At 33.1% G+C, this 27,481-nt stretch overlaps 3 protein-coding genes across 4 annotated transcripts in view; 1 reads left to right on the top strand and 2 right to left on the bottom strand.

The window, feature by feature from the left end:
• Prx2 (Peroxiredoxin 2) overlaps positions 1 to 24,152 on the bottom strand; it is a 38,888-nt gene extending 14,736 nt beyond the window's left edge. The window contains exon 1 of one of the 2 annotated variants that reach the window (XM_072538387.1): positions 23,995 to 24,152. The gene's annotated coding sequence lies outside the window, so the exon portion shown is untranslated. Of the gene's footprint in view, positions 1 to 23,990 lie in introns of both variants that reach the window. The other variant, XM_072538390.1, reaches the window with a different exon arrangement.
• An 881-nt stretch (positions 24,153 to 25,033) lies between these two features.
• Spf30 (survival of motor neuron-related-splicing factor 30) lies at positions 25,034 to 26,000 on the bottom strand. The gene has a single exon (XM_072538386.1). It carries the CDS (start codon positions 25,856 to 25,858, stop codon positions 25,118 to 25,120), a length of 741 nt encoding a protein of 246 aa, XP_072394487.1. The 5' UTR covers positions 25,859 to 26,000; the 3' UTR covers positions 25,034 to 25,117.
• A 29-nt stretch (positions 26,001 to 26,029) lies between these two features.
• LOC140445939 (NFU1 iron-sulfur cluster scaffold homolog, mitochondrial-like) lies at positions 26,030 to 27,289 on the top strand. Its single transcript, XM_072538385.1, has 4 exons — positions 26,030 to 26,235; positions 26,346 to 26,713; positions 26,788 to 26,874; positions 26,973 to 27,289. Exons 1-4 carry the CDS (start codon positions 26,165 to 26,167, stop codon positions 27,206 to 27,208), a joined length of 762 nt encoding a protein of 253 aa, XP_072394486.1. The 5' UTR covers positions 26,030 to 26,164; the 3' UTR covers positions 27,209 to 27,289.
• Positions 27,290 to 27,481: the final 192 nt, after the last annotated feature.

The raw sequence follows: 27,481 nt of genomic DNA, 5'->3' as shown, positions 1-27,481 counted from the left end.
GATATTTTATCTAATTAAATGTTCATTACTTAAAACCAATAATTATTTACAAAAATAATGACTGACGTCATGTAACCACAATTTTGCACAACTTTACGCAATTGTAATAATAGATATCCATATAATATTTTACATTAACTACTATATTTTTTCTACATATCGACTGAGAAATGGAAAAATTATACAAAAAAACGAGTAGTTAGGAGCGTCATGCGCAACGGACGTCACTATATTTGATTTGGTAGTGCATGATAGTAATTTTTATGACAGACTATTAAAACTGTCTTTATACAAGACTTGCTCAACTGGTCATTTTTTACAAGAATTACATAGTATGACCAACCCGACAAGGAAACGACTACGAAAAATTGGGCATGTAATCAAAATAATCTAATCTTACATTCAGCGTCTCCTTTAAAGGTTGCTGATCAACATGGCTATTTGCACTTTGGAAATTGCTGCACGGAATAATTTGACTAATATCATCCCGAACTCTTCACGAATCACGAAGGTTTCGCAGCCAAGATATTCTACGTCCCACGCTTCTTCGTCCAACGATCTCTCCTTGCATTATAAGCTGTACGAACTCATAGCTTATTCCTCTAAAGACGTGGGGAAACTCAGACTCTAGAAACTTAAGTTTTCTCTTCTTTATAATAAATATAATTTCAAGTTCAATATTCAGTGTTTCCAGCACTACCTGATTTGTGAATATTAGTCCAGAAGACTCGCCGTTCATTATTTAGTGTCCAGCTTTCCACACCGTAGCGTATTGGAAACAAATAACACCTAACCCTTATAATTCTTAGAGACATATGAAGATAAGGTGCTGTCAATAGTTTTGTTGTTGTGACGAATGCAGCTCGTTCTTGTTCAATGAGTGAACCAATTTCTTCTGAATGTTGATTAATCTCTTTGACAATAGTCGCAAGACATCATTTGACTGCGAAACCTGCTCAACAACCTGCCCATTAAAAATTAATTGTCCACAATTGCTATTTTTTTAACGACCATCATTTTGATATTCCTGATATTAATATGTAAACCGTGCGTGATACTAGCCATAGGTACCCAAATTGTTGGCTATTATAACTCTATCGTCAGCATTTCTGATGATGTTGACAAGAACATTTCTCTCCATTTCTCACTATTCCAGCTGTCTCCTCGTCTAATGCTTCAGGGAAAATACAGTGCCGGCAAAAAAATCTACATTGTCAAATCACTAAATTCAAAGAAAAATTGAATGCGTTCTATCTGCGTTTGTTTAGTGTCTGAGGGGAGAAGGGATAACATACTAGCGACGGTAGCTGTCTGTCGTTTTATCGTTTACTGACCGCTTAGTTCATTTACTTTGTTCTGAGCGTTTGTAGTTGGCTTTGTGCGAGTGGTTAAACTTCTTTTCACTTACTGAGTAAAGTTTGAGATATTAAATTCTAAATTGAAGTAAAAAATAAGGGTAGAAAGAATCACAAATAAAAAGAAAGTTCGTGCTTTAATGTTACTTGAGAAAGAGGACTCTGTAATTACCGTAGCACGTGATATTGGTGTTTCAAGATAGGCAATTTATCAATTAAAAAAAGTCGACTACGTCGTTGCCGTAAGGGATTTTTCTGGAAAGAAAGGCTGGTTCTACAGCTCCTAAAAAAACATCATCCAGGACTGACACCATCTTCAGGCGTACAGTAATGTTGAACCCTTCCATAACTTCTACTGAACTCAAAAATAAATATCCTGATCTCCTTCAGAACGTTTCAACAAGAACAATTCATCACCAGCTTTACTGCAAAGAAGCGCTTGCTTACAAAATTACGTTCAGGTTAGCAAGTCCTTATCAAATTTGTTCGTCATCCACTCACCGCGTTAAGGTACGATCTAAAGTTTACTTAAAACCGTCAAACATCCTGAAAGTATAATGGTATGGAATGCGTATAGTGGAAATAAAAGAAGAGCAGGGTTGTATTTATTGTGTAAGATTGTTACAATGAGGACAAGGAACTATGTGACATAAAGAACAACATTTATTAAACTTTTGGAAAATTCGCGAAAGTGACTTGTTTATGCACGATGGTGCCCCTGCTCACAAGGCCAAGACAGGGACAAAGTTCTTGAATGATCACAATATCAACGTAAAGGAATGGCCGGGTAACTCGCCCCACCGTAATCCCATCGAAAACGTCTGGAATATTATGAAAAATTAGGTTCAAGAGAATGACATGTAGATATGACAGAAAGTATTAATTTGTAAAATTAAAATAATTATCATGTATGCATTTTATTCACTTCAGTAAAGATTTTTTTTACCGGCACTATATATTCAGAGTATAAATTGAATAGTACATTCTTCTTAAAATGTCCTCTGACAGGGAGCCTTTTATTTTTATTCTTGCCGTTTGACCGCAGAATAACCTTGACATTGTTTGAATATCTTGAAAATCAATGTTTAGTTTTTGCAATCAAAGCTTCTAGTGCTTTACGTTGTCAAAGACCTTAGTATAGTCAATGAAGCAGACATATATATCGTAATTGACATCTGTGAGTCCCTGTGCCAGTACATTAAACAGGGCTTCTCTGGTTCCCAAACCATTTCGCAATCCGAAATGTGTATGTAATGTTTTATTTTCACATTTGTTGTAAGTTATAGTATGTATAATTTGTAGGAAGATCTTTAATCCTATTAGGATCCTTTAAGGAACTTTTAACGCCACAGTTGGTAGCAGTGAACTTCTTTGGAATGGTGGCAAAGATGGAGATGAGCCGTTCTTTTGGAATTATTCCAGTTCTATACATACAATTGAACAGGTCCATCAAAACATACAGATTTGTATTCCAGTAATCTTAAGAGTTCACAATAAATCTCATCTGGCCCTACAACTTTCCCACTTTTTGCTTTTTTTATGGCCTGTTTTACCTCATGAGGTGTAATTGGAGGTGTATCCTTCCACAAGTGTAAGGATGTAATTCCTTGCTCTATTATCATTGAAGAGCTGACATACGTAACTATTCCAATTTATGTTGTTCTTATAAGTTCATAATTATTTTGCGTTTTTATTTCTTAAAATATTTGTTTCTTATTTGAATCCAAGACCGACAAATTTCTTAATTTTCGGGTGAAAGTTAAATCGGCATTATTTCCTATCTAGTTCTTCAATTTCATTGCACTTTTTATTCATCAACCTTTCCTTTGCTCCCTTTTTTTTTCTCGGAGCCAACTTACAAAATAAAACTAGTTGCAGAATTGCTAACAAAGATATGGTTAGTAATTTACAATTTCATTTTGCACCACTTGGTGTGATTATATAAGCAGTACAGTATATTAGACAATATTCTTATTGAAAATTATACAGTTTAAATTTTTGGGTAAGCACATTTTTTTATTAATTTCTTCATTATAAAATGTATCTATGCTTTCACTATTCAATGAACAACGAAGTATAATGTGTGTTAATTCCCCCAGTTCACCACATCAACACGAGGAATCGTCAATTAAATCAATGTGACATTTATAGCTTAGTGACATTGCACGATGGACTGCACGATGATTGGACTGAGTAGACATATGAGAAGCAGAAACTTAAGCCAAAAAACAAAAATAACCATATACAAAACCCTTATACAACCAGTGTTGACATATGGGTCGGAGGCATGGACCATTTCCAAGGCAGATGAAAATCTCCTGCTTATATTTGAACGAAGGATCCTGAGAAGAATATTTGGTGGCATCTGTGAAAATGGTGTTTGGAGAAGGAGGTACAACTACGAGATATATCACAGATATAAACATATATTTGGTGGTAAAGACGTAGTATCCTTTATAAAAATAGGAAGACTAAGATGGGCAGGACATCTGGCAAGATCACAGCAGAACAACCCGCTTAGAAGAATCCTTGTCACAACCTGTGGGAAGTAGAAAAAGTTGTAGACCAAAACTCAGATGGAGGGATGGTGTAGATGAGGATGGTAGACAAATAGGCGCAGCAAACTGGAAACAGTTGGCAATGGATAGAACTGACTGGCGTAATAGACTTGGGAAGGTCGAGGCTCTTTTATAGGGCTGTAGCACCAATGATGATGACACGATTTGTTCTTATTCTGTTTAAGGTAATAATAAAGTTTCTATTGTTGTGGTTATGGAACCGTCGTAGTATTGAGATTTGGACTTGATGATTTATAATTTAATCCTGTTTGTTTGCAATCATGCAGTTCTTGTCATTTAGTTTTTAGCTGAATTTTAAGCGTGGCATTCAAATCTGTATAATGCACTGGTTAATAGAATCTCTGTCTAAGACTGAGGCTGATTCTGCAAACTTATCGGAAATTTCGTTTCCTTGAATACCCGGATGTGCTTTGAAATAATTATTAACAGTGTACATACCGATGTTTTTATTCCAGTTGTGCATTTTTGGAATTTCTTCACATCACACGGGTGTCAAGAAATATTTTTTTACATTCCTAACCAGAATCCAAGAACCTCACGTTGCAGCTAAAAGTCTTACACCAAAAATTTGAGAAATATTACCAGTCAATTAGCAATTAATTCCTAACAATTCACTTTTCTGGTTTTTCCCCGATAGCTGGATTTTGTCGTGGGTGACTTTCGAGATAGCGGATGATGGGGTAGTTTTTGGGGTTGATCAATGTACCAATTATTTATCAACAGCAATTACTTAACAACGAAATATGCCGCCAAGAGGGGCCCTGTAACCCGTTTCATGGTCGAGATATAGCTACGGCTATACTAGCTTTACCGTAAAGTTAGCATAACCATCGTTTCTCAGAAACGGTTGTAGAAATAAATTGTTTCTTGGCCTAAAACGTTAGCCATAAATTAGCAATTAATTCCTTGTGGTTGACTTTTCTAGTTTAACTGTTTTTCTCCGATATCTAGATTTTTCCGAGGGTGAGTTTTCCGCTAGGTGATGATGAAGTAGTTTTTGGGGATTGGTCGATGTACCAATCAACATCAATTAATTAGCAATCAAATATACCGCCAAAAAGGTTCCATGTAGCCCTTTTCCTTGCCGAGGTATAGCTATGCTAGCTTTACCGTAAAGCATAATTCTCGGAAACAGCTACAGCAATAAACTTTTTCATTCCGTAATAAATTAGCAATAAATTATAGTCTTAGTCTGAACTCGGCCTTATAAATTATATGTAGGTACATTATAAGTTTATTAAATTTCAACTAATTTTATGCTTTATGCCATTATTATCTCTCATAAAACTGTGCTATCAACCAGTTTCAAACAGACTATACCTAGACAAAATAAGATTTAAGAAATTTTTTCTACTCGATATGAACTTAACTAAGTTTTTGTATGGTATTATGTAATGAAGTTAAAATATTTTCACAATATTACACAATAAGTGATGAAATCTACATGACAATACAATATCGAGAAATTACCACAAATTAACAATGGAAAATTGATCGCGTGAAAAAGGTCTCTAATTGTTTGACCTGCATTTATCACGAACCAAAAGAATTATTAACTTATCCTTACATATTTGATAATAAATACTATTCAAACAAGGTCGTACGTAATTTTTATCGAAAAGAACATTATTATGTTTGTTCTTATCGGTAATAATCAACCGGTCTAATGGGATAATTATTATACTACTACTTATCGAAACTCGCGACTTGAGATAACGAAATTTTTATAATAGTAGGTACGCCATTAACAATGATTCTTACTATAATACTACTGTTTTAGATTATATTATTCTTTACATTGAAATATACAGGTTGTAAAAAATACTAATCGGTTATATTTATTAGAAAAAACGATAAGCTGCTCTGTAACCAGCCACTCGGCCACCGTGTGGTACTAGTTATATACTTGATTTGGAAATATATGACAGCACAGTTTTTATGACAAGATTATATATATATATATTTTTTTTTTTTTTTTTTTTTTTTTTTTTTTTTTTTATTTTTTTTTTTAAGGTTAAAATACATTTATTGACGTTTCAATTTCCACTTCGGAAATCGTTCTCAAAATACAAACATTAGTAAATTAAACAAATTTTGTTTTTGTTACTTAGTGAAAAATTCTTCTAATAATTTAATTTTATCTGACTCATCTATATTGACAATTCAGACATACATTATACATTTTAAAGTAGACGACTTTAAAATGATATTGCCAATATTGTTGAGTTGCGTTCCTGGGACGACTTTACTTATAAGATAGTTCATTCGATTACATGAAACCAACTTTAACGTGAGAATATCCGTCAGAAAAAATCATAACATGTAATTCGTCTTTAAAAAGACAAATACATGCCATGATGACAGTAAAATTTAAAAAAAACTGATGGTAAAAAGAGAAAAATCAAAGAAGCGGCTCTAATTATGCTAAATGAGACCAATTGCGTCGCGAATTCCTCGGCAGAATGTAGTAGGATCTGGTTACCCATATTGAAAGAGGAAGTTATTAAAAGGAAAATACCAGTATTGGTAAGTCAGTAACATATAGAGAATACATCATTTATATTTTTTAAATAACAAACATATAAAATCGGAATTTGGTATTTATTGAAGGTAAACTAAATGCAAGATCAAATACTTACCATGTCGGGATAGTATTATGAGGTTTTTTCCTGGTTTTTCCCTCATAATTTACTATGGAATCACTAACGGGAGAATTTTACTGTCATCATGGCATGTATTTGTCTTTTTAAAGACGAATTACATGTTATGATTTTTTCTGACGGATATTCTCACGTTAAAGTTGGTTTCATGTAATCGAATGAATTATCTTATAAGTAAAGTCGTCCCAGGAACGCAACTCAACAATATTGGCAATATCATTTTAAAGTCGTCTACTTTAAAATGTATAATGTATGTCTGAATTGTCAATATAGATGAGTCAGATAAAATTAAATTATTAGAAGAATTTTTCACTAAGTAACAAAAACAAAATTTGTTTAATTTACTAATGTTTGTATTTTGAGAACGATTTCCGAAGTGGAAATTGAAACGTCAATAAATGTATTTTAACCTTTTTTGGACAAGAATTTGCCAAAGAAATCAAAGAAAAATATCTCGTTTCAAGAACTTTTACAACATACACAAAAGGCGAATCAATTTATCAAATATAATATCAGTATCAACAGATAAAGCACCAGCCATGTTTAGACGTTACTATCACGCAGAAAGCCGAGGACCGATCCCCAGCGCCGGTAAAAACATCTAGATATTTTTAAAATATCTACAGCTCCACTCAGCCTGAATACAATAAGCGCCTTGAGTAAATCCAGGGGTAATAATAGGCGGCTAAAGCGTAGCACTGGCCCTGTTACCTTCCTTGTATACCGTAGGCCCAAGAGATAGCATATTACCCTGGTATAATCCAAAAGTCGTCCCAAAAGTATCCGGGGGTGTTTGCAATTCATGTATTTTGTATTAGGGATGAAAGTTTGGACTTTCCGCTGTGCTGAGAACGTTAATATCAAATTCTCCTAATATTTATACTACTATGACAAACTTATTAAGTTACCATCATTTGCAACCAGTTTGGGAGTATCGCTAAAGTAGAATAGCAATTTTTCGGAAACAATGAAAAAGGTAAACGAAATTTGAAAAGGTAAAATGTAAATAACCCTTTTTGGGAGTATATTTACTGTAAATGACCACTCGTACAGGACAGATACTTTTGAAAAAAAACCTTAGAAAAGTTTTCAGTGCAATACCTAAAACCCAAGATATAATATTTAAAAGTTGACGTCAACTCTAGAGTAAAAAACAATTACAAACTAAGAAAACAGAACAAAATACGAAAATATGCAATAAAAACTTCTTATATTTAACACAAACACCAACACATTCGTTCCTACCGGTAGTTGGCATTGATTTTGAACTTAATACGTTTTCTAGTTAATAATAGCATCGTCAGTTTTGAACCAAGATATAGAAAAGTTAGAATATATTAACAGTGGCTACTTTCATTTAAAACTACAACGCACTCGGGTATTTCTACTACGAATTATAAAAACTACATTTTATCATTTGTATTTTGATGATTAAAATTGCAAATTATGTAAATTTTGGAATATAGTAATTTTTGAAAAATGAATGAAATTTTATCTCGTGTTTTTATACAGACCGGATAAGTCAAGAGTCTGGATTATTGCAACACAATGCATATATTATGCAACGACCAGTTATCAAGGCAAAACCTGAACCGAATTTTGTGTTCAATGACCCCCCGGTCTCGTAAACGAGTGTTGTTGCTACGTTGGTACATTTAGGTCGATTAAAATTTACGTTTTGATGCCTTAAAAATTACCAGCCATGGTTATTCTTAGTGAAATGTGTTTTGATTGGTTTTTATTCTGAATTATCAGTTCCAAGAGCCTACAATTTGGAACTCTCACTACGTGGGCTAAAAATTGTATGAATTTTCATTTATAGTGTTTTTCACATCAGTGTTTACTAAAATTATTGCAACATTTAACACGTTAAACGCCACAACGCATAGTAAACAGCAGTTAAGTGGGCCAAAATATTAAACACGTTTACAGTGTTAGTTTATGCATTTTAAATAATTATTCTTCAGTTTAAGTACAAAATCTTCCATTTTTATTGTTTTTTAGAATTATTTTAATTGAGAAGCAAGTGTGCATCTCATGGCTACAAATAACTTTTGGATTCATGGAGCCATGTGATGCACACTTGCTTCTCGTAGAAGACAAGAATGAACCTGTCGTAACTTGTTTACCTTATCAATACATTCGCTAGACGAATGTACTATGCATTCTTCCATCGACAACTTATTAGTTAGTTGTCGATGGGTAAGGTAGTAAAGAGTGTCTTATCAGTTCTCAATATGTCATACGAAAACGAGCAGAAGTGTTTGCAAAAAGCTGGTAGAAGAGTTTTTTCAGATGAAGACAATGACAGTCTTCGGGATAAAAATTTTGAATTAGGTAGTGATGACGAAATAAGTAGTTCTTTGTCAAGTGAAGGTGTTTTCCGGAAAGCAAAAGACCAACAATGTAAAGGAATTTACAAAAGTTACCTTTAACGTCACAAAACGATACTATTGAAAATGTTATTTTCCAATATCGACTACCTGATGATGAAAGCTCTTCATAAGATAATTACATTGCGATTGACCATAACACATAACATAACATATACACATAACACATTTGGATATGGAAGAACGTATATGGTCAGAAAAATATTACATTCAGTGTTCAAGCCTCTTAATCAAGCCAATGAGAAAGCTCTTAAGCAACCGCCACCTAAGCGTTAACCTCCGATGGCGAGCCACGAAATGCTACGTACTCTCTGCGCTACTTTACGGAGTTGAAGGGTGGACGTTAACAGCAGCAACTATAAAGAAGTTAGCGGCTCTAGAAATGTGGCTGTATCGACGCATACTGAGAATACCTTGGACAGACAGAGTGACCAACACAGAGGTATTAAGACGAATGGCTAAAGAGATGGAATTGTTAACAACTGTTAAAAGGAGGAAAGCGTCATACCTGGGCCATGTGTTCCGTAATGATAAGTACAGTCTGCTACAGCTTATCGTGAAAGGCAAGATTGAAGGTAGAAGAGGTTTGGGCAGAAAGAAGAAATCCTGGCTGAGAAATTTGAGAGAATGGTTTCAAATACCACAAGCTGCGAACATAATACATGCCTCACAAAACAGAGAAACCTATCGTTTGATGGTCGCCAACCTTCGGTAGAAGACGGCACATAAAGAAGAAGTTCAAGCCTCGAGTATCGTCAAAGCTGAGTTTTTTGAGATGTATGATAAAAAACCCCTCGACTATTTTCAACTATTTGTGAATGACGATATTATTAAGAGGAAAGAGACCAATCGATAAGCATCAGAAGTTGAATATAGGTGGTCACGGTCCAATAGCTATAATTTATAAGTGGGTAGATACAAATACTGAAGAATTAAAGACATGTTTATCCATTCTTGTCTGGGTGCGATTGGAAAGATTGCCAAATTTGTGTTCGTATTGGTCAAAGAATCCATTATACGAAAGCAAAGTAAAATGTCTTATGCCGCGTAATCGTTTTGAATTATTACTTGCCAATTTACACTTTAGTGACAATGAAAATCGTGATAAAGAACTTCCACAGTATATACTATCACCCCTATTGGAGAAGCTGGTATCAAATTTTCAAATTGTGGTAATGCCGGGGAAGAACTCTGTATTTATGAAACTGTAGTTCCGTTTAGGGGCCGAATGTTATTTGTCTTCAAAAAAAAAAAAAATTATTCGTACCATGACGTTTAGAAGGCGCTTGGATTCCTGTAGACCAGTTTTTAAACAATTAAATATTTTAACTTTAATTTCGCTGTATATTTTCAGTTGTGTTGTTTATGTAAAGTCACATAGATGCAATTTTATTTGCAGAAATGATGTTTCCTTAATGAGTGGCTACAATTTTCGTTACAGAAATGATTTGGTGACCCCCGTTCGTCACTTGACCGTTATGGGCAAGGGTGCTTACCCAACATGCGTTCGTTTGTATAATAATTATGTTAAAGAGTCAAATATTTATGTATTTAAGAGAACAGTTAAGGACATACTTCTGGTAAACACTTTCTATTCGTTAGAGGAATACTTGCAGGCATCTTTTTAACAATTTGTATGTTTTTGTGTATAATTTATATGTTTTTATGTTAACTGTTTTTATGTACTTATAGTTTTTACTGATCATAGATGAATGAAATGAAGAATATTGATTGATTGATTGATTTAGGCAGTATATCAAAAACAAGAGACATAAGTTCGGAGTAAAGGTATAGGTACACTCTGTTTGGATGAAGATTATCTTATGATCAACAAATTTATTGTAGTAATGATAAACTGAAATTATGTCAGTTCCGGATAGTGTTATGTTTCGTTTAGCTAATAACTTATTAGATTTTGGAAGTACCATATACATAGATATTTTTAAACATTTATACTTTTTTACTCCCAACTTTAGCAGGTAGTTAAATTGTTACCCATTGACACCTACCTTTTCTGATGGGTCGTTTAATGGTTACATATTGGCTAATGTGTAAAATCAGCCAAAAAGTATTGCAAAAAACATTAAATATTTAAAAATATATAGTAAATGGTAATATATTTGACATTAACATGTGAAAATATCAAAACTAATCCAAAAGTATAAAAAAAATAGCAAGATTTGAAGAAAAATGAATAGTATTTATTATTATTTGTTAATTATTTGTCACCAAACAAAATTCAATGAAAAAATTTACAAATAAGATAAGTTACGTTGGAGCGCCAATGTATATCCGTAGACTATGAGCTATTGCGTGCATACCAAGATGGCTTCAATCGATCCTTTGATTGGTAGGATCCATGTACAGCAACAAAGTCTGCAAATGCCCGTTTAATTTAGTTTTATTAATTCTCCCCATATTTCAGCCTGACGGATACTAGAAGCCGTTGGGTAATCTGTGATTTCCCACAGCGTTTCCCTCTAAAAACCTTATGCCCTGCCATTTTATTGGTTACCTTATAACAGTACCTTATTTAGTTTTTAGTTTAATGAATAGTGAAATTCATTGAGTAATTTTTAATTATTTTTCAAATACGTTCTCTGAAATAATTTATTTACTTATAATTTATTAATGGTAAATTAATAATTTTATAATTACAATTTGATGAATACTAAAATTCATTAGGTAAGATTTTTTATTTTCCCCATATTTAAACAAAAATACAAATTTGGTGGGAACTTTAGGTAAAACAGAAAACTTAATCCGAAAGAAGGGACAGGTACAAAATTAAAAAAAGGGGACATTATTGAGATAAAGAGTAATGCAGGTATAGTAGTAACTAAGTGGAAGGACAAATGGGAAGTGCTCATGCTGAGTACAAAGAATACTGCTTAAATGGTAGAAGTCCATCAAAGGAGAGGAATAGTTAAAAAGCCAGTTTCTGTTGTCAACTACAATAAGAGCAAAGGATTTAGAGATAAATCCGACCAAATAAAGTCTTACTCTACGGCATTACGAAAATCAGTGAAATGGTATTATAAAATAGCAATAACTCATTCTAGGGTCAGCTATTGTCAACGCCTATATAATTTACCAAAAAGTAACCAACAGCAACATATCCATCACATCTTTCAAGGTAGAGCTTGTTCGTCAACGTAGATTTCTCTAGACTAACTAATCCACATCAAAGTTCGGGTAGAAGATGTGTCACAAGTTACGCAAAAAATTCAGCAGATATTTGTAGAAAATTTGCACACACTAAAGCTCCCTCTTGTGAGGTGCATTCAGTACAATAAATTCTATTGTATTACGTGCTTTTGTCATCCTGGTGCCTTTAGTGGCGAACTAATACGCACCCTGATGCGCATCGCCCCGCCTTTTACACATTTCTTAATTTTCTATTGGCCGAGAGATCCGAAAATGCCATATAAATATTAAAATACTTTTAAATATGCGCATTTTTCGGATCTTGACATCAGTCGATAGACCACGGCCTTACCTAGAGCACGTATGCTCTAGGAGGTCGCCGGTCGGGGCTCTGCTCCAATTTTGCTACCGCAAACCTTAAGACTCTGTAGGTAGTCTTCTTCCTGCTCCAAAAAGTTGTTTTATTTCCAACGATGATCCTACTGATAGCTCATATAAGAAAATTCACACCAAGTCTTTATCAAGACTTGGTAAAATACCATACATCCAGAAGTTAATATGGATAAATGCTTAGGGGTATTTCATACATTATACCTGAAGCCCCTAAGTAGAGCGTACAGCAAAGTGGATAATTTCATGGTCCACTCTTGCTGCGACGACACTTTTGCAGCACCCCGTACACTCCTTAAGAGTCGCATTCAAAATCACAAGGACAGGGGGAGATTAGTTTTCTGTAGTTTCTCAATCTCATTGCACAACGATACCTGATCCTAGGCGAGGACACAACAATCTGAAAAGAACCGTTTTTCCAACAGAACTTGTACTTAGTAGCGGGCTTGGTCCAAAAGGTAGGAAATCCTTCTGACACTACTGCTTTACAGCCTCCACTTAGTCTCGGAAAGCGACAATATGCACATTCACGTTTATCCAATAAATAAAAACTCACCCTGGAAGAGGCAACAGAGTCTAAACAAGGTAAAAGCAAGGAAGTAAGTAAGTGCTTTTGTGAGGTTCATTCATGTAATCTATAGACATTTGTACACAAACGTTATATTTTTTCATTTATTTCTTATAGAAACTGATCAATTACTGATTTATTGTATTAAAAAAACAGTCGATTACGTTATATATAAATAAAGTCCCAAGCTACATAATAATATATTGTTTTATTGCTAGACACTAGTCTCCTAAAAATGCAGGCTAAATATTATATAAGAGCTACTGAGAAAATGTATTCCATATAACTGAATTGGTATTGTAAAGCACGGTTGTACCACGCAGCCTGAAATACACTAAGATGCAACGGTGATTCTAGTGACATCAGTAAGTTCAGTGTATGAGATGCAAACTTGCTTCTCATGGCAGTTAACGTGTTGGACAAAAAAAAAATTTAATTATTTTGAAATTCTTTATGAGTAATTTATGACATTACTTTGAGGATTGTTAGCTGATTATCAGTTTTAATGATATTCCCTGCATGGATATTCGATCATTTACCGGTTTTTAGCTTTTAAAGGTTCGTGCATAAGTTTTTTTACGAATTGATATATCTGGGTTTGAAATTACATAGATTGATAGCGTGCTGTTCGAAGTAAATTACTCGAACGTGAAATATTAAGTTGTTTATTCTGGGCAATTCAATCTATAGTTGTCTAAAATGAATGAAAGCCATTATCGACTGATCAATATTAAGTGTATAGGTCTTCAACTGTAAATAGTATACGGAAAAGTAATGTAAATAAATACTTTTGTCATTAACAATAATGTGAAATAAGTGTTTCGGTTTCTATTTTATGTAAATAAAACTCAAAGTAAATGGAAGGGAAATACATACCTAAATTAGTGGTTTCTAATGGTATTTTTATAAATATCTATACAATACTTTTTCTAATAAGATTTATTGAAATAACTTTCATTTTTTTATTTATCAGTTTTATTAAATCGTCAGTCATCCCCTTTTAAACATTCTTTATCATCTAACATCATCTTTCTTTATTTATTTAGTTTTTTTATCAGTTACAAAGAGGTCCAGAACAGATGATAAAATATTGGGAAAAAAACTATAATTCAAATTTAACTTTGTTGTACATTTCCTAGTTGTACTACAAAGTACAAATAAGAAGTAGAATTCAACGAGCAAGTGAGAATTTCCAAGAATTTGAAGCAGATGTTGCTCGTATAGCGCGGTCGGCTTATCCGGAGGTACCAGACAACATTTTGGAAGAAATTGCTGTAGATATCTCGTCAATGGGTTGAGACACTGAACCTGAACTACAGAAAGCTTTACGACTAGTAAGACCAACAGTTTTAGATGAAGCGCTCGCCATTGCCTTGGAACAAGAAACAGCTACTCGAGCTTCACGGAGCTATTGAGTACGAACCTCTGAAGAGAGCGATGAAAAAAAACGAAAAACGTCTGGAGGAAATCGTACGGAAAGTAGTTCGTAACACGATGCCGAAGAGACGCGAAACCAGATGTTGGAATGGTGGCGATGTACGTCACATTCGCCGTAAATTGCAAGAAAATAATACAACAGTCAGAATACTAGAACAGATCGAACACCGGGCTGAAAAAAGTCATTCAAATGCTGATGCTCAGTCAAGACGGCCATGCAGTGCAAATTCGAATCACTGTCTTAAATTAGGAGAACGACTTTGCCCCGTGAGACGAACCACCGTCATTAATGATCAATGGCAGCCTCAAGAGCTACAAGACGCTCAAGCAGATGATCCATGTATAAAAAGAGTATTGAATTGGATACAACGAAGTAAGAGACCTATGTACTTGGCAAGACATTAGTCCAGAAGTCAAGTCTTACTGGAGCCAATGGAATTGTCTAGTGCTAAAAGATGATCATCTGTATAGAACCTTTGAGAAGGATGATGGTACAGAATCTAAGCTTTAGTTGATTGTACCTAAAAGTAAAGTGTCAGAAGTATTGCATCAGTTGCATGACGGTGCATCAGGTGGATACTTTGGTATTACGAAGACTCTGCAAAAGGTTCGAGAACGGTTCTATTGGATGAACTGTAAATATGATGTAAGAAGATGGTGCCGAAAATGTGAGCTGTGTGCAACCAGTAATGGTCCAGCTGGTAAAAAGAGGGCACCCATGAAACAGTACAATGTTGATAGTCCTATGGAAAGAGTAGCAATCGACATTGCAGGTCCACTTCCAGAGACGATGGAAATAAATATATCCTGGTAGCCATGGATTATTTTACGAAATGGACTGAGGCCTATGCGATACCAAATCAAGAAGCTGCTACCGCTGCAGAGGTACTGGTTAGAGAATTCTTTAGCCGATTTGGTGTTCCCTTGGAGATCCACTCCGACCAAGGGCGAAACTTCGAGTCAACCCTTTTCCAAAACGTGTGTAAATTGATTGGTGTCAATAAGACCAGAACGACACCCCTGCATCCTCAATCAGATAGAATGGTCGAGAGGATGAACCGAACGATGGGTAAACACCTGTCCAAAGTTGTATCAAAGAGATTGGGACCAGCACATTCATTTATTCCTAATGGACTACCGCTCGGCCGTGAATGAAACTACAGGCCAGACTCCAACCTGCCTGATGTTAGGTCGTGAAGTTCGTTTGCCCTGCGACCTAGAGTTTGGCTGCACACCTTCCGAAAAACATGTTGCAAGCGAAGATTATGTCGACCGCCTGAAGTTAAGAATGAACAACATTCATGAACTTGCCCGACGACACATCCAGTTAGCCAGTGACAGAATGAAAGATAAATATGATTCTCGATGCAAGAATGAAAGCTATGAAGTAGGTGATCTTGTTTGGCTTTATAATCCACAACGTCGTCGAGGCTTGTCTCCTAAATTACAAAGACAATGGGAAGGTCTGTATGAAATTAAAACAAGAATAAATGACGTAATATACCGAATTAAGAAGTTGCCGAAAGGTAAACCAAAAGCAGTTCACATAAATCGTCTTGCACGTTATGCTAGCTCAAATGAAACAGAAGAAGCACGAACCCTTCAACATGAGATCAAAGATGACCGGCGACCAAGCTTTAATGAATTTATGTCAAATTACGCAGAGAGGAAGAATGCTAGATTCGGCGTGACCACAGAGTTCAGCAGGATCTTTTTAGTGTTCCGCATAACGTCTCTCTAGCCCACTTGTTGCCCAAGATCTTGAGATGACTAAAGGAATCTCGTCCGTATTTTTTAAGAAGTTCGGTTATTTGGATGAGTTAAAAAATCAGCAGCAAAAGTTGTAAGAGCACTAAAATTAGAAGATGGTCCTCGATCTTTGCTGTATATGGTGACCAGGAAGTCGTATACATACAGACAGGGCAACCTACAAGGATATATGGCGTGCTCTAACTAATTTGAAGAAAATCGTGTGCAATTATAACATCAAGAATTTGGCCTTACCCAAGATAGGCCATGCACTAGAAAATCTGGATTGGAAGATTGTCAGAAGCATGCTTGAAGTGATCTTCCGAGAAACCGGTGTACGAATTACTGTGCGTTGCATTAATCCGAAGAGATCGTGTCCTTCAAAGACAGTAGACTGTTATTTCTTTCTGAGGGGTTGTGTGTCCTTCCAGAAGCGTCCGGAAGTATCGACCGCGGGAGAGGTCGACCCGTCAAACAAACGAATTAGAGGTGGACTACTCCAGAATATTCTAGTACATAATAACTTGTGTATATAAGCAGATCTTTTATGAGTTAAAGTAGTTGATAAGATATTTTCGTGCTGTAAAGTTATAAATAAATATATTTATATAAATGAAGAACCGCTCGTTTTATTTAAAAACGGTACAATACGTTAATGTTTACAATTTTTTAGGTGAATATTAAATTATTTTTTAAGTATACACCGTCATTTTGAATATGTAGATAAAATATTAAAATTTTCTCTTGGAAATACAGACATATCAGGAATAATCCAAGTTGCCGTTACATAATATACATATACAGTCAAAATGCACTGTCATCTGTTCTAAATTTAACCGCAACTGATCTAGATTTTTATTTTTTATCTAAAATCGAAAGATTTGCATTATCTTTACCTTTTTAAAAAGCCGCAGTTACTAATTAAAATCTTCAATTTATTTAGGTTTAAGAGTACTTACTGGAATTGAACCTACATACATCACGAATGTAATATATGCAAATTAAATACCATTATCTTTACCTTTTTTTAAAAGCCGCTGTTAACTGATTAAAATCTTCAATTCATTTAGGTTTAAGAGTAGATCTACACAAATTTAGATATGCAAATGAAATACCACACGAGAACAAAAATAGTAATTAATGAATATTGCGATTACTTAAGAATTACATTTACAATAGAGCAAGCAACCAAGCAATTTAATTGAAGCCAGCCTGTGAGATATGTTCACGCCTAAGAATTACGTTCGGGTGTAACAATTCATTGGAGTGAGGTGTAAAACTCGAGTAAAACAGGAGTCACTCCACACCGCTCCAGTGCTCCATTCCTTTCACCCCTATAGCACTTTGATGCGCGATAGGGGCACAACTATCAGCCAAATGCTCTTCATGTAACAGTTACCAGCTGAAGTCCGTTTGAAGAGGTTTACTCTCCGGACACTGGAACTCATTTAAGCATGGGTGTATGTTATCTGAAGTAAAATTTAATTAAAATATTAAACATCATATAATATTATCAACATCATGTACAATCTTTGGTAACACATTACATTTTAAAGGGTTTTTACCCAAATATTTTGGTGGCTCAGGCATGGTAACCTGTATTTTAACCTGATGATGGAACAGTTGTTCCGAAAACGTTCGTGTTTTTAATGTTGCCCTTTTAAGGGTTTTTATAAAATAAAATATACCCACATACAAAGATTAACCTCTTTTTTTTTTAAATAAATGTTCCCGTTTAGTGTTTTGTTTATACCAAGTCAAGCAAATGAACTTAAAAGATAATTGCTCACTCTCGCTGAGGTGTGGTCAAGATCGGTACGCCTCAGCGTTTAGTTCGAATTTTCTTCGGATTCGTAAATTTATTTTTTATCGTTTCCTTGTTATGGAAATCTAGTGTTTTGTGGCAGCTAATAGTAGCAGTTTTAGTTGCAGTCTAATTGAAGTTTTGAAGATAACCTCATGTTGCCATTGTGTTGTACCTGTTCCAGCCTTTAAAGGAGACGAGTTTTCCAAAGTTTGTGTTCCAGTGCCCCAACTTCCTTTTGTTCGTGTGTCAGAGATTCCCAGCGATTGTTGAGTTTTTAAGAATTCCAGTTTAAACCCACAAGTTTTAGTGAATTTTTTTTTTTGTGAAACCAAGGTAACTTTTTTGTTTTAAACTTTCGAATGAAAAATAAACATTTTGATTAATAATTGCTTTTATCATTTAAAAATAATTTTTTATTTGTAATATTTTTTTGTGTTATAGCCAGTAACAATAGTAAGTGTTTCTCTTTGTTATTTTTGTATTTACTTTGTGACTATGAATATAGTATTTTTGTATTGTCTATTTTTGAGTATTTTTGTATTGCCTATTTTTTGTAACTGTTTGTGGTGACATAAAAATAAATGTTTGGTTTATTTCTCTAAACCATTTTTTTTTATTCATTTAAAAAAAAGTTTATAACATCTTTTTTGAGTTTCATTTAAAAAGATATATTTTGCATTTCTAATAATTATTTCAATAGTTACAACTAGTTGTTGTAATCGTTATAATTTGGCACCTCGAAGCAGCGTCCATTTTAAATTGCTAGAGGTCCTTCCTGTTGTTTTGTTTGCCCATTTGTTCCAAGATATTCATCTAAGTACCCCTTTATTTCATTGTTGTAGTTGCCCCAATCCAACCCCCTTTCCAATCGCTTATCCACGACCCAGCTACTCCAAATAAACCCTGAGTGCCGTTCGCATAAGTATCGTTTATTTTGCTTGCCCTATTTCCACCCCCAGTAACTTCTGTCCCCAATTTTCAACCCCCCATAATTATACCCTATGTGGTAGGCAAAATATTTCGTTACAACTTTAGTTAAATAGAGATATCTTACAGTTATAAAAAATCGTGTAGAACATGAACACAAATACATAGGTACGTTGTATATATTTCTTTATGAAATGCTTATTTTATTTATTACAATACAATAATCCGGCACCTTCTGGTTTTTAATAGTGCGGGATTAGTGAGATTCTACTAATGTTCTTTCTTATATTTACACCCGATTTAAGATTCCATATATATTTCTTCGTATTCGCTAAAACATAGACATGGATCCAATTTATAGCCCCTCAGTGTAAAAAATTATGACAATAGCATAGATCTTACAAACGATCTGTACCCAGAACTTGCTATTTCAAGGATGACCAAAAAACATTTAAATATAACTACTTCAGGTAGATTGATCCCTCAGCAGAAATAGATATATATTTACATATTCTACTCTAGGTATTTAAAAGATAAATATTGTAGGTATTAAAAAATTTTTTAATGCCTTTGAATTTAAAATGTTAATTTATTGTATATATAATGAATTTCTAGAATTTAACCAAGTTTAATGTCACCCAACTATAATAATAATGTTTCTTAATAAGTGTTAACACATGATTCAGCGTTTCTAACAACCTTGACGAGATAAAAAATTATAAAATTAGCAGATTGTTTTATATATTTCACGGTCAATGCTTTTAGTCTTTTCTGGTATAGTTAAACAATTATTTTTGTATGTCAATGAAACCAATTTTAACAACCCTTCACAGATATTTGTCTTCCAAAACAAAAAATAATAAATCACGTAATGAAATTATAAGTAAGATTTTATAATAACAATAATTTATTTACGAAAAGGGAGTAATCGATGTTCGAGTCTATTCCAAGGTTTACTCGCGGCTCGTTGGTGCTGATAACACTAGAGAGTAGCGAGCAAAAATCGTGTTTGATTGACAATTAAAGCATTAAAGTAACATGTCTTATTAGGAGTCTGAAGTTGTGTGTTATCTGGCTATAGCACACACCGAAATAATGAAAAAGATGCCAGAACGCTCTGGAGTTCGAGTTAAAAATTGGATAGAAAATACGCAAAAACTGTCTCACATTCATTTAATTAAAAAATTGTTAGTAGAACCACGGTATATTGCTAAGGATTAGCGACACAGTATATTGCTAAAGAGTTCTTTTGTGATGTACTGTGGTAGAACCACCTGATTACAGAAAATTATTACAAATACTACCGACTCAGCTCACCGTCCGTGATGACACGAGGTTTTACATGACGAACCAAGTAAAAAATATGATAAACCTGACATATAAAACCGTGTTGCAATGATATACTGGCACAGTATATTGCTTAAAAAGAATTCTTTTTAAGCAATATACTGTTTTACTCGCCTGTCGATCGGGCCTCGGGGCCTTAAGGAAACACAAAAGAAACACACAGAAATTTGTTTTATATACTAAAATTTCGTACAATTTTTTATTCTATTCTACTTAACTGCGAATTAAAAAATACCTACTTTTTACCTAATATTACCAGAATAACTTTTTTTGTATACAGTCCATCTAATTTACTTACCGTTGCACGTCATTATCATTGACAGAGATCGAAGTTGACATAGTTGCCAAAGTATAAAAAAATCCTGAATCCATTTTAAATCAAATAGGTCACATAATTATTGCAAAAGTGGAATATACAACAAAACAAATTCTTATTAAATTCTCACGTGACATTTTTGAAATAAAACACACTAATTTTGTTCTAAAAAGAACAGATTTTATTAAATTGGTAAAAATATAAAACAAGAGGTATTCACTTTAAAATTCAAAATAATAAAGTACAAAAAGTGTCAACACCGCAACTGTCAAATAAGTGTTACCAATTTATGCCAAAATATCACCTTCGTTCGATTAGTTACAGTGTGTTCCGAACAAATGTTCTTGTATGTATATAATGTTCTTGTATGTATGTATATAATAAAATATGTCTAGTGGCTGTAATGCCAGTGTACTCGGCAAAGTGATTCTAAAAAAGAACACACATACCGCCTAAATATTTCGTGTTGGTATCATGTGACCTCACGGGCTATGACGCGGATGACGTGCAACGGTAAGTAAATTAGATGAAGTATAAGTAAATTCGTGTAAAAATTATTAGCATTTCTAATATGAATAAATATTTTATCTACGAGTATTAGTTTAAAAGTTATTCTAATTGTTGATAAGTTAAAAATAACAGTCAGTCCATGTTGTGAGACCGCTGCCGTAGGAAAAATGTTTTCCTACTGGAGCGGTAGAAAATTGATTCGGTTTCAATGCGGATTCTTGTTCAAAAATATCGCCTTTAAACAGAAATAATTTAAACAATTTGTTTAAACAAATTATAAACACAACGCCGAAATTTCTGCAGAAAACGTATAGGCTTTCTTAGTATAGGTTATATTTTAACTGAAAAACTCAAACTCGTCAAATGACTGTCTATAAGATGTCCCGAGTTAAATTTTGCTTATTTGCCTGGAGTACACAGCTATGTTAAATTATCACTGTTAATGTTCAGATTTTTAGGAGTGTTGATTTTGTGAATCTTTCTATATTTATTTATCCTTGCTGAATCATTCTCACCATGTACTTAAAAAATTATCTATGTAATAAGTACTACCTACTTAGGCATGTAAATTGTCACTGGGTGTTCAGTCAAGTGGTGATTTTTTGAATTCATCTATGTTTATTTATCCTTCTGTCCTTGCTGAATCATTCTTACCAGGTATTTTGACACCATATAAATTTGTTAAAAACATTCTAAAAAAAGAGGATTTTTTTCAAAACTATTAGTTACATCTCTTAAATTTTGTTTTTTATAGTTGTTGTTATTTTCTTATAATAAAAAAAATGCCCTCGAGAAGTAATTGGTATAAATGTGTCATTATAACCAATTCGGATTTCTAGAAAACCACTCTGCAATTCAACAGTGTCACAGAATCATTAATAAAATAAAAAAAATTGTACTTAAGGATTTCTTGACATACAAGCTTTTGGCAATGTTGCATGATTGTCATACAAATTACTTTACTACTTTACTTCCAAGTCACAAATCAATGATGAATTCTCCATAAAATAACACATAGAATGTTTGGGCTATTCCTTTATCCCCTACATACTGCTGATGGTTCTATAACCAAGAACACACTAATAGCAAAACTAGCAAAACAATAACAAATAGCAAAAGTCACTGAAAAACTTAAGAATCATCTCCTAGAACCTACTTCAAGCACATAAAGAGACAGTATGGAGTAGGAAACTTAAGAAGATCAGGGTATTCTAAGGATGTAGCAGCACTGATTCTTAGACAAAATCACAGGTTACATAATTTATCAGTTAGACAGAAAATGAACTTATCAAAAACATAGTACATGACGAAATTTCAGATAACAATTGCAATGATCCCACTACAAGTAGATTTATGTGGAATCAGTAGCAAAGTAAAATATCACAGATAACAAGGGTAGTTAAGATGATAAAACAATAATTTCTACTAAAAATTCTTTAACACAAGAAGTTAATTTACTGAATCAGCAGGATTGAGTATATAGGCTTGTCAGCACAAGGGAGGCCAATTTCAATATTTTATTAAGAGTATAGCTGCCAAAAATCTAAAATTGATTATTTGTGGATATTTTCCATTATTTATTTTGCCTCTCTAATTTGGAAATACAAACAATGGACCTACAACTTTTTCAAGCTTTTTGTCTTATAATAACAAACTTAGTTCTTAAAATTTAAACATAATGATACACCCTGTAACAAAGTTGTAGAATACTGCGATATGAATAGTTTCCAAAAGATTTCATTACTCTCTTTCGAAGCATAAAGATTCTTTTATAGCATACTGGTTCAGATAAGCACTTTCGGAAGATAAAGTAAGAAGATTTTCATTTTCATAAAGTTAGTAGGACAAAATCTAAACCTCCAAATCCACAACATTCATTTGAAAATGGTATTACCACTAAAATTGTGAATGAGGAAATGGTTGTAAAAAGTAATAGTTTTAAGTAGGTACCTAGAAAAGGTATTACAAAATAATGAGGAAATATATTAATATTATAAGTAAATATTAAGATTGATGAAGGAAATGGAAAGAAACAAATTGAAACAAGTACATAGTTAATATGGTTATTGCATGTTCAACTTCAAATTAAAATGCAGATAAAATTCAAACAGAATACATAAATAATAATAAAGCACCTGTATAAACAAATGAAAATGTAAATCAAAAGGTTTTATACACTAGGATATTTTAAATTTTAATGAAAAAACCAAATGTTACAAACATAGTCAGTTCTTGATAACACTTCTCAAAAAACTTTATTTCCTACTTGTTAAAAACATATTATATCGTTCACAAAACGTTAATTTGCAATAGAATATTCCAGCAAATTCTTATTGGAATAGAACAATTCTCTACTGTAATATTCCATTTTCTTTATTACATTATAACTCTCCAAGGCCACCTGCACATAAGATATAACTTGATACTGATCACATAGATTGTACTATGTACCGGTTTAATTATACGGATGATTTGTAATAAATAATTATACGATATAAATGCTCCCGCTGCACTGGAAAAAAACAGCCTAATATACAATTTATAGGTATTCTCTACAGAAAAACTTTTTACCGGGTATTCTATTTCATACATACTAGCCCACAAGTTTTTCTATAACTACTGAAATAACTATATACTACATTTCTTCATTCTTGATTCTTATCATTCTATGTAATCTATTTTACTATGGAAAATACATTCCTCTATTAATTATTAGGATCACGTCACAAATGTCCTAAAGAGAGACTCGGCAGGCTCTAAACTCTTGGAAAATTCTATTATATAAATAATAATTATATAGCATACTTACTTGATGTTATAAATGGATATTATAGACAGAGAAGCAATTAAGGGCCACGTGTCGAGACCGGTACTATTTACTTGTATTCACACCGACACAGACGAGAAAAGTGATGAATTATTTTTCCTTCTGCTCACTCCTCACTCCCGTTCGTTTTGATTCCATTTAACAAAATCGGGTATATTCGGTAAGATTCGGCGATATTTTTCACTTGTAACAAATTACAAATTTGTAGTAACAATAATTCTTACGATCGTATTTAAATAAATAATTCTTGTTTAGACAAATTTTATATAATATGATTCGTCAACGAAAACTAAACAGTTTATATTAGGGAAAACATTATATTAGAAAAAATTAGAGAAAACCATGGACGTATAAATTTATACGTCCATGGAGAAAACACTAAAATAGACGTGTAATTTGAGTTGCATACATTCAGGACATATTACCTTTATAATAGTAAAATAAAATAATTTCTTGTTCGTCTAATGTGAAAAAAAAAGACTTAAAAAGTACTTACAATTCAGAAGCCCTAATGACAAAAGCAAAATATAAGGGATACTTCACTCTTATTTAATTTTTTGTCAACAATTGTGAATCCAACGAGGGGAAACTACAAAATTCTTTAAAAAAGAAAGAATCTTAAATTTATTATAGAAAGTAAATTTATATAACAGGCTATTTTGAAGCTTTTGCATTATTTGAAAAGGTATTAGTAAAGAAAAATTTTTTAAGGTTTTATTGTTATTGAGCAAAAATACTTGTTGGATACCTGGATACTTTATCAGGGTTTTTTGCTCATTTCCTGGAGTTAAGTGAACTTGTACTAAAGTATAATAATTTTCGTAGTTGTTGGTGATACTGAATGCAATTTTATCTTTTATAACTTGTAAAAAAAGCTTTAGAACACAGAACCCCTTTATTATGCTGGATATTTCACTCTTGCTAAGCAGTTTTGATAAACTTGATAATTGTTATTGTCAAGCACTTGTTATGGAAAAATATGGTTGACATCTGGTATTATCTAAAAGGTTAAAAATTGATGTACAGGTTTAAATATTTTATTTCTTACACAGTAAAGGTCACAAAATTTCTTAAATACATATAATTTTAAACATACTAATTTGTCCTACACGCCTTTCCTCCACTTTTCAGCCGTAGTGAACTCAGTCATTGGTTTTCCACTAATTCCACAAGTACCTATTCCTACCCTACCTGTTACAGAGTCTGGTGAGGCAAATATGCTTTTAGTATTAAGTCCTGATTTCTTATTCTTTATCGCCTTATTTGCAAATGCTAACCATTTCTTCTTTTCACCTTCACGCTCTTCCTCCAATTCCTTGAACCGTTGTTGCTTCTTTAACTTCTTTTTCTTTAAATATTCCTTATTGTGTAGCTTTGCTTTTTTCATTTTTTCTGATTCTGAGAGTACTCGCTTCTGGCCTGTAAATTCACGTAATTCTGATAGTATAGTAACTCCTCTATTTTTAAAAGCTTCAAAAGTTACATTTACCTGCCCATCTGGATTAATAGCATCTATTGTAGCTTCGTAATATTGCCCATTATCACTCCACTTTGCCATACACACGTCGCCTACTCTCCACATTCGTTTACACTTATTTCTAGCCACAAATTCTTCAACAGCAAGTAGTGATTTGGTAATCTCATCATCTTCAGCAACTCCGACTGGCTCTGTATATTCTGGTTGATTCGCTGCCTCCTCTGCTTTACTTTTTAAGTCTAATGTGAGTTCTATTACTTCTTGTAGATCTATCTTTAACTTCTGGAGCTCCTCATTGTCAGGATCAGTTAAAAGTGCAGCTTCAACTTGCTGGAGCTGAAGCTGGTAATTTTGTAATTCCTCAGACATTTTTAACTTTATTCAATGTAACACAGTATATAGAACCAATTTACTCAACTGATATATGTAAGTTTTAAATCGTTTATTGTAAATATAATATAGACTTACATCTGGACTATTATTTATTTTTAATGAAATTGACAGAAATGATATCGACATTTGAAGTGACATATTGTCAATGACATGTCAGACAAATTTTTGTGATTCCACTCCATTACGAAAAATATTATCTGGAGAGGTTAATAAAAATAGAAAATATTTATCAAATTGTCTGTTTTATGTTATATGTTCAAGAAAATAATGTTATTGTGAAATATGTGGCGCAGCTCATTACTTTTTTCCAAAATCTTCAGCAATACTTCTAAGGGGATTATTGCTCAAGAAAAGTTAGTGTATTTATCTTAGTATAACCGGTAGTTCAATTATTAACACTAATTTTTAATCAAAATACAGATAAACTACAATTTAAATAACCATAAAAACGTCTTTGTTTTAGTATATCACAATCATGGCTTCAAAAAAGTATATTCACCTCTTCTCATCTGAAAATGTTTATTCAAACACAAGAAACCCCAAATCCAAATAGTTTAAAGTTTGTACCGGGGGTACAAGTTCTAGAACCTGGATCAACTATCGATTTCCCAAATGGACAGGCAGCTTATTGTTCTCCTTTAGGAAAATTACTTTTTAGAGTAGAAGGTGTGAAGAGTGTGTTCTTAGGCCCAGATTTTATTACTATAACCAAAGCAGAGGATGATGAAGTTAGTTGGAAACTGCTGAAACCAGAGATTTTTGCCACAATTATGGATTTCTTTGCAAGTGGTTTACCTGTTTTAAATGAAGCTAGTCCGAATCAAGATACACGTAAGTAAACTTAAAAAGTTATGTTATTTAAAAAAGTGTGTTGACTCAGTTAGAAAAGTTCTCTTTTTTTTTAGAAATTAATGAAGATGATGATGAAACAGTTCAGATGATTAAAGAACTGCTAGATACCAGAATTAGACCAACTGTGCAAGAAGATGGTGGTAAGTAAATTTGAAATAACAAGTCCTTATTTCCAAAACATTGGATCTTTAAATATCTAGTTATCTTTCTTCAATGATTTGTCTTTTGTGATTTTTAGGTGATATAATATTTGTTGCTTATGAAGATGGAATAGTAAAGCTGAAGATGCAGGGTGCTTGCTCCAGTTGTCCAAGTTCAGTAGTGACTCTAAAGAATGGGGTTCAAAATATGATGCAGTTTTATATACCTGAAGTAATAGGTGTAGAACAAGTTTTTGACGAAGCTGATAAAGTCTCAGAGAATGAATTTAAGAAAATAGATGAAAAAGTTTCTGCTACAGAAGACTCCAAATAGTTTAAAGAATCTTGTGATTAGTGATTCTCATAGGTTGTAAGTGGAGCATGTACATATTTTAAATAAATGTTATTTTGTTGATTCCATTCTTTTATATATGTAAATTGTGTTAAAAGTTAAAACACAAAAAGTGAGTAGAATTGATATTGCATATGAGCCAGGAGATAGAGGAATGGCTTGCACTAAAAGAGTATTTATTTATCTACAAATCAGATTACAGAACTCTCTAAAATTATTCTAAATTTTTGTTATATAATTTTTTCTGCTGTCTTT

This window comes from Diabrotica undecimpunctata, chromosome 7 (genome assembly GCF_040954645.1).
Source record: "Diabrotica undecimpunctata isolate CICGRU chromosome 7, icDiaUnde3, whole genome shotgun sequence".
Classification (NCBI taxonomy): Eukaryota; Metazoa; Arthropoda; class Insecta; order Coleoptera; family Chrysomelidae; genus Diabrotica; species Diabrotica undecimpunctata.
The sequence above is the reverse complement of the archived record's forward strand: the minus strand, read 5'-3'. Positions and strand labels throughout refer to the sequence as shown.

What these genes read in the sequence shown, in the direction of transcription:
- Spf30 (XM_072538386.1), bottom strand. Translation starts at nt 25,858, where the DNA reads ATGTCTGAGGAATTACAAAATTACCAGCTTCAGCTCCAGCAAGTTGAA.
- LOC140445939 (XM_072538385.1), top strand. Translation starts at nt 26,165, where the DNA reads ATGTGGCGCAGCTCATTACTTTTTTCCAAAATCTTCAGCAATACTTCT. An exon ending in TAGTCCGAATCAAGATACAC is followed by an intron (nt 26,714 to 26,787) that starts GTAAGTAAACTT and finishes CTTTTTTTTTAG; the next exon opens with AAATTAATGAAGATGATGAT. An exon ending in AACTGTGCAAGAAGATGGTG is followed by an intron (nt 26,875 to 26,972) that starts GTAAGTAAATTT and finishes TGTGATTTTTAG; the next exon opens with GTGATATAATATTTGTTGCT.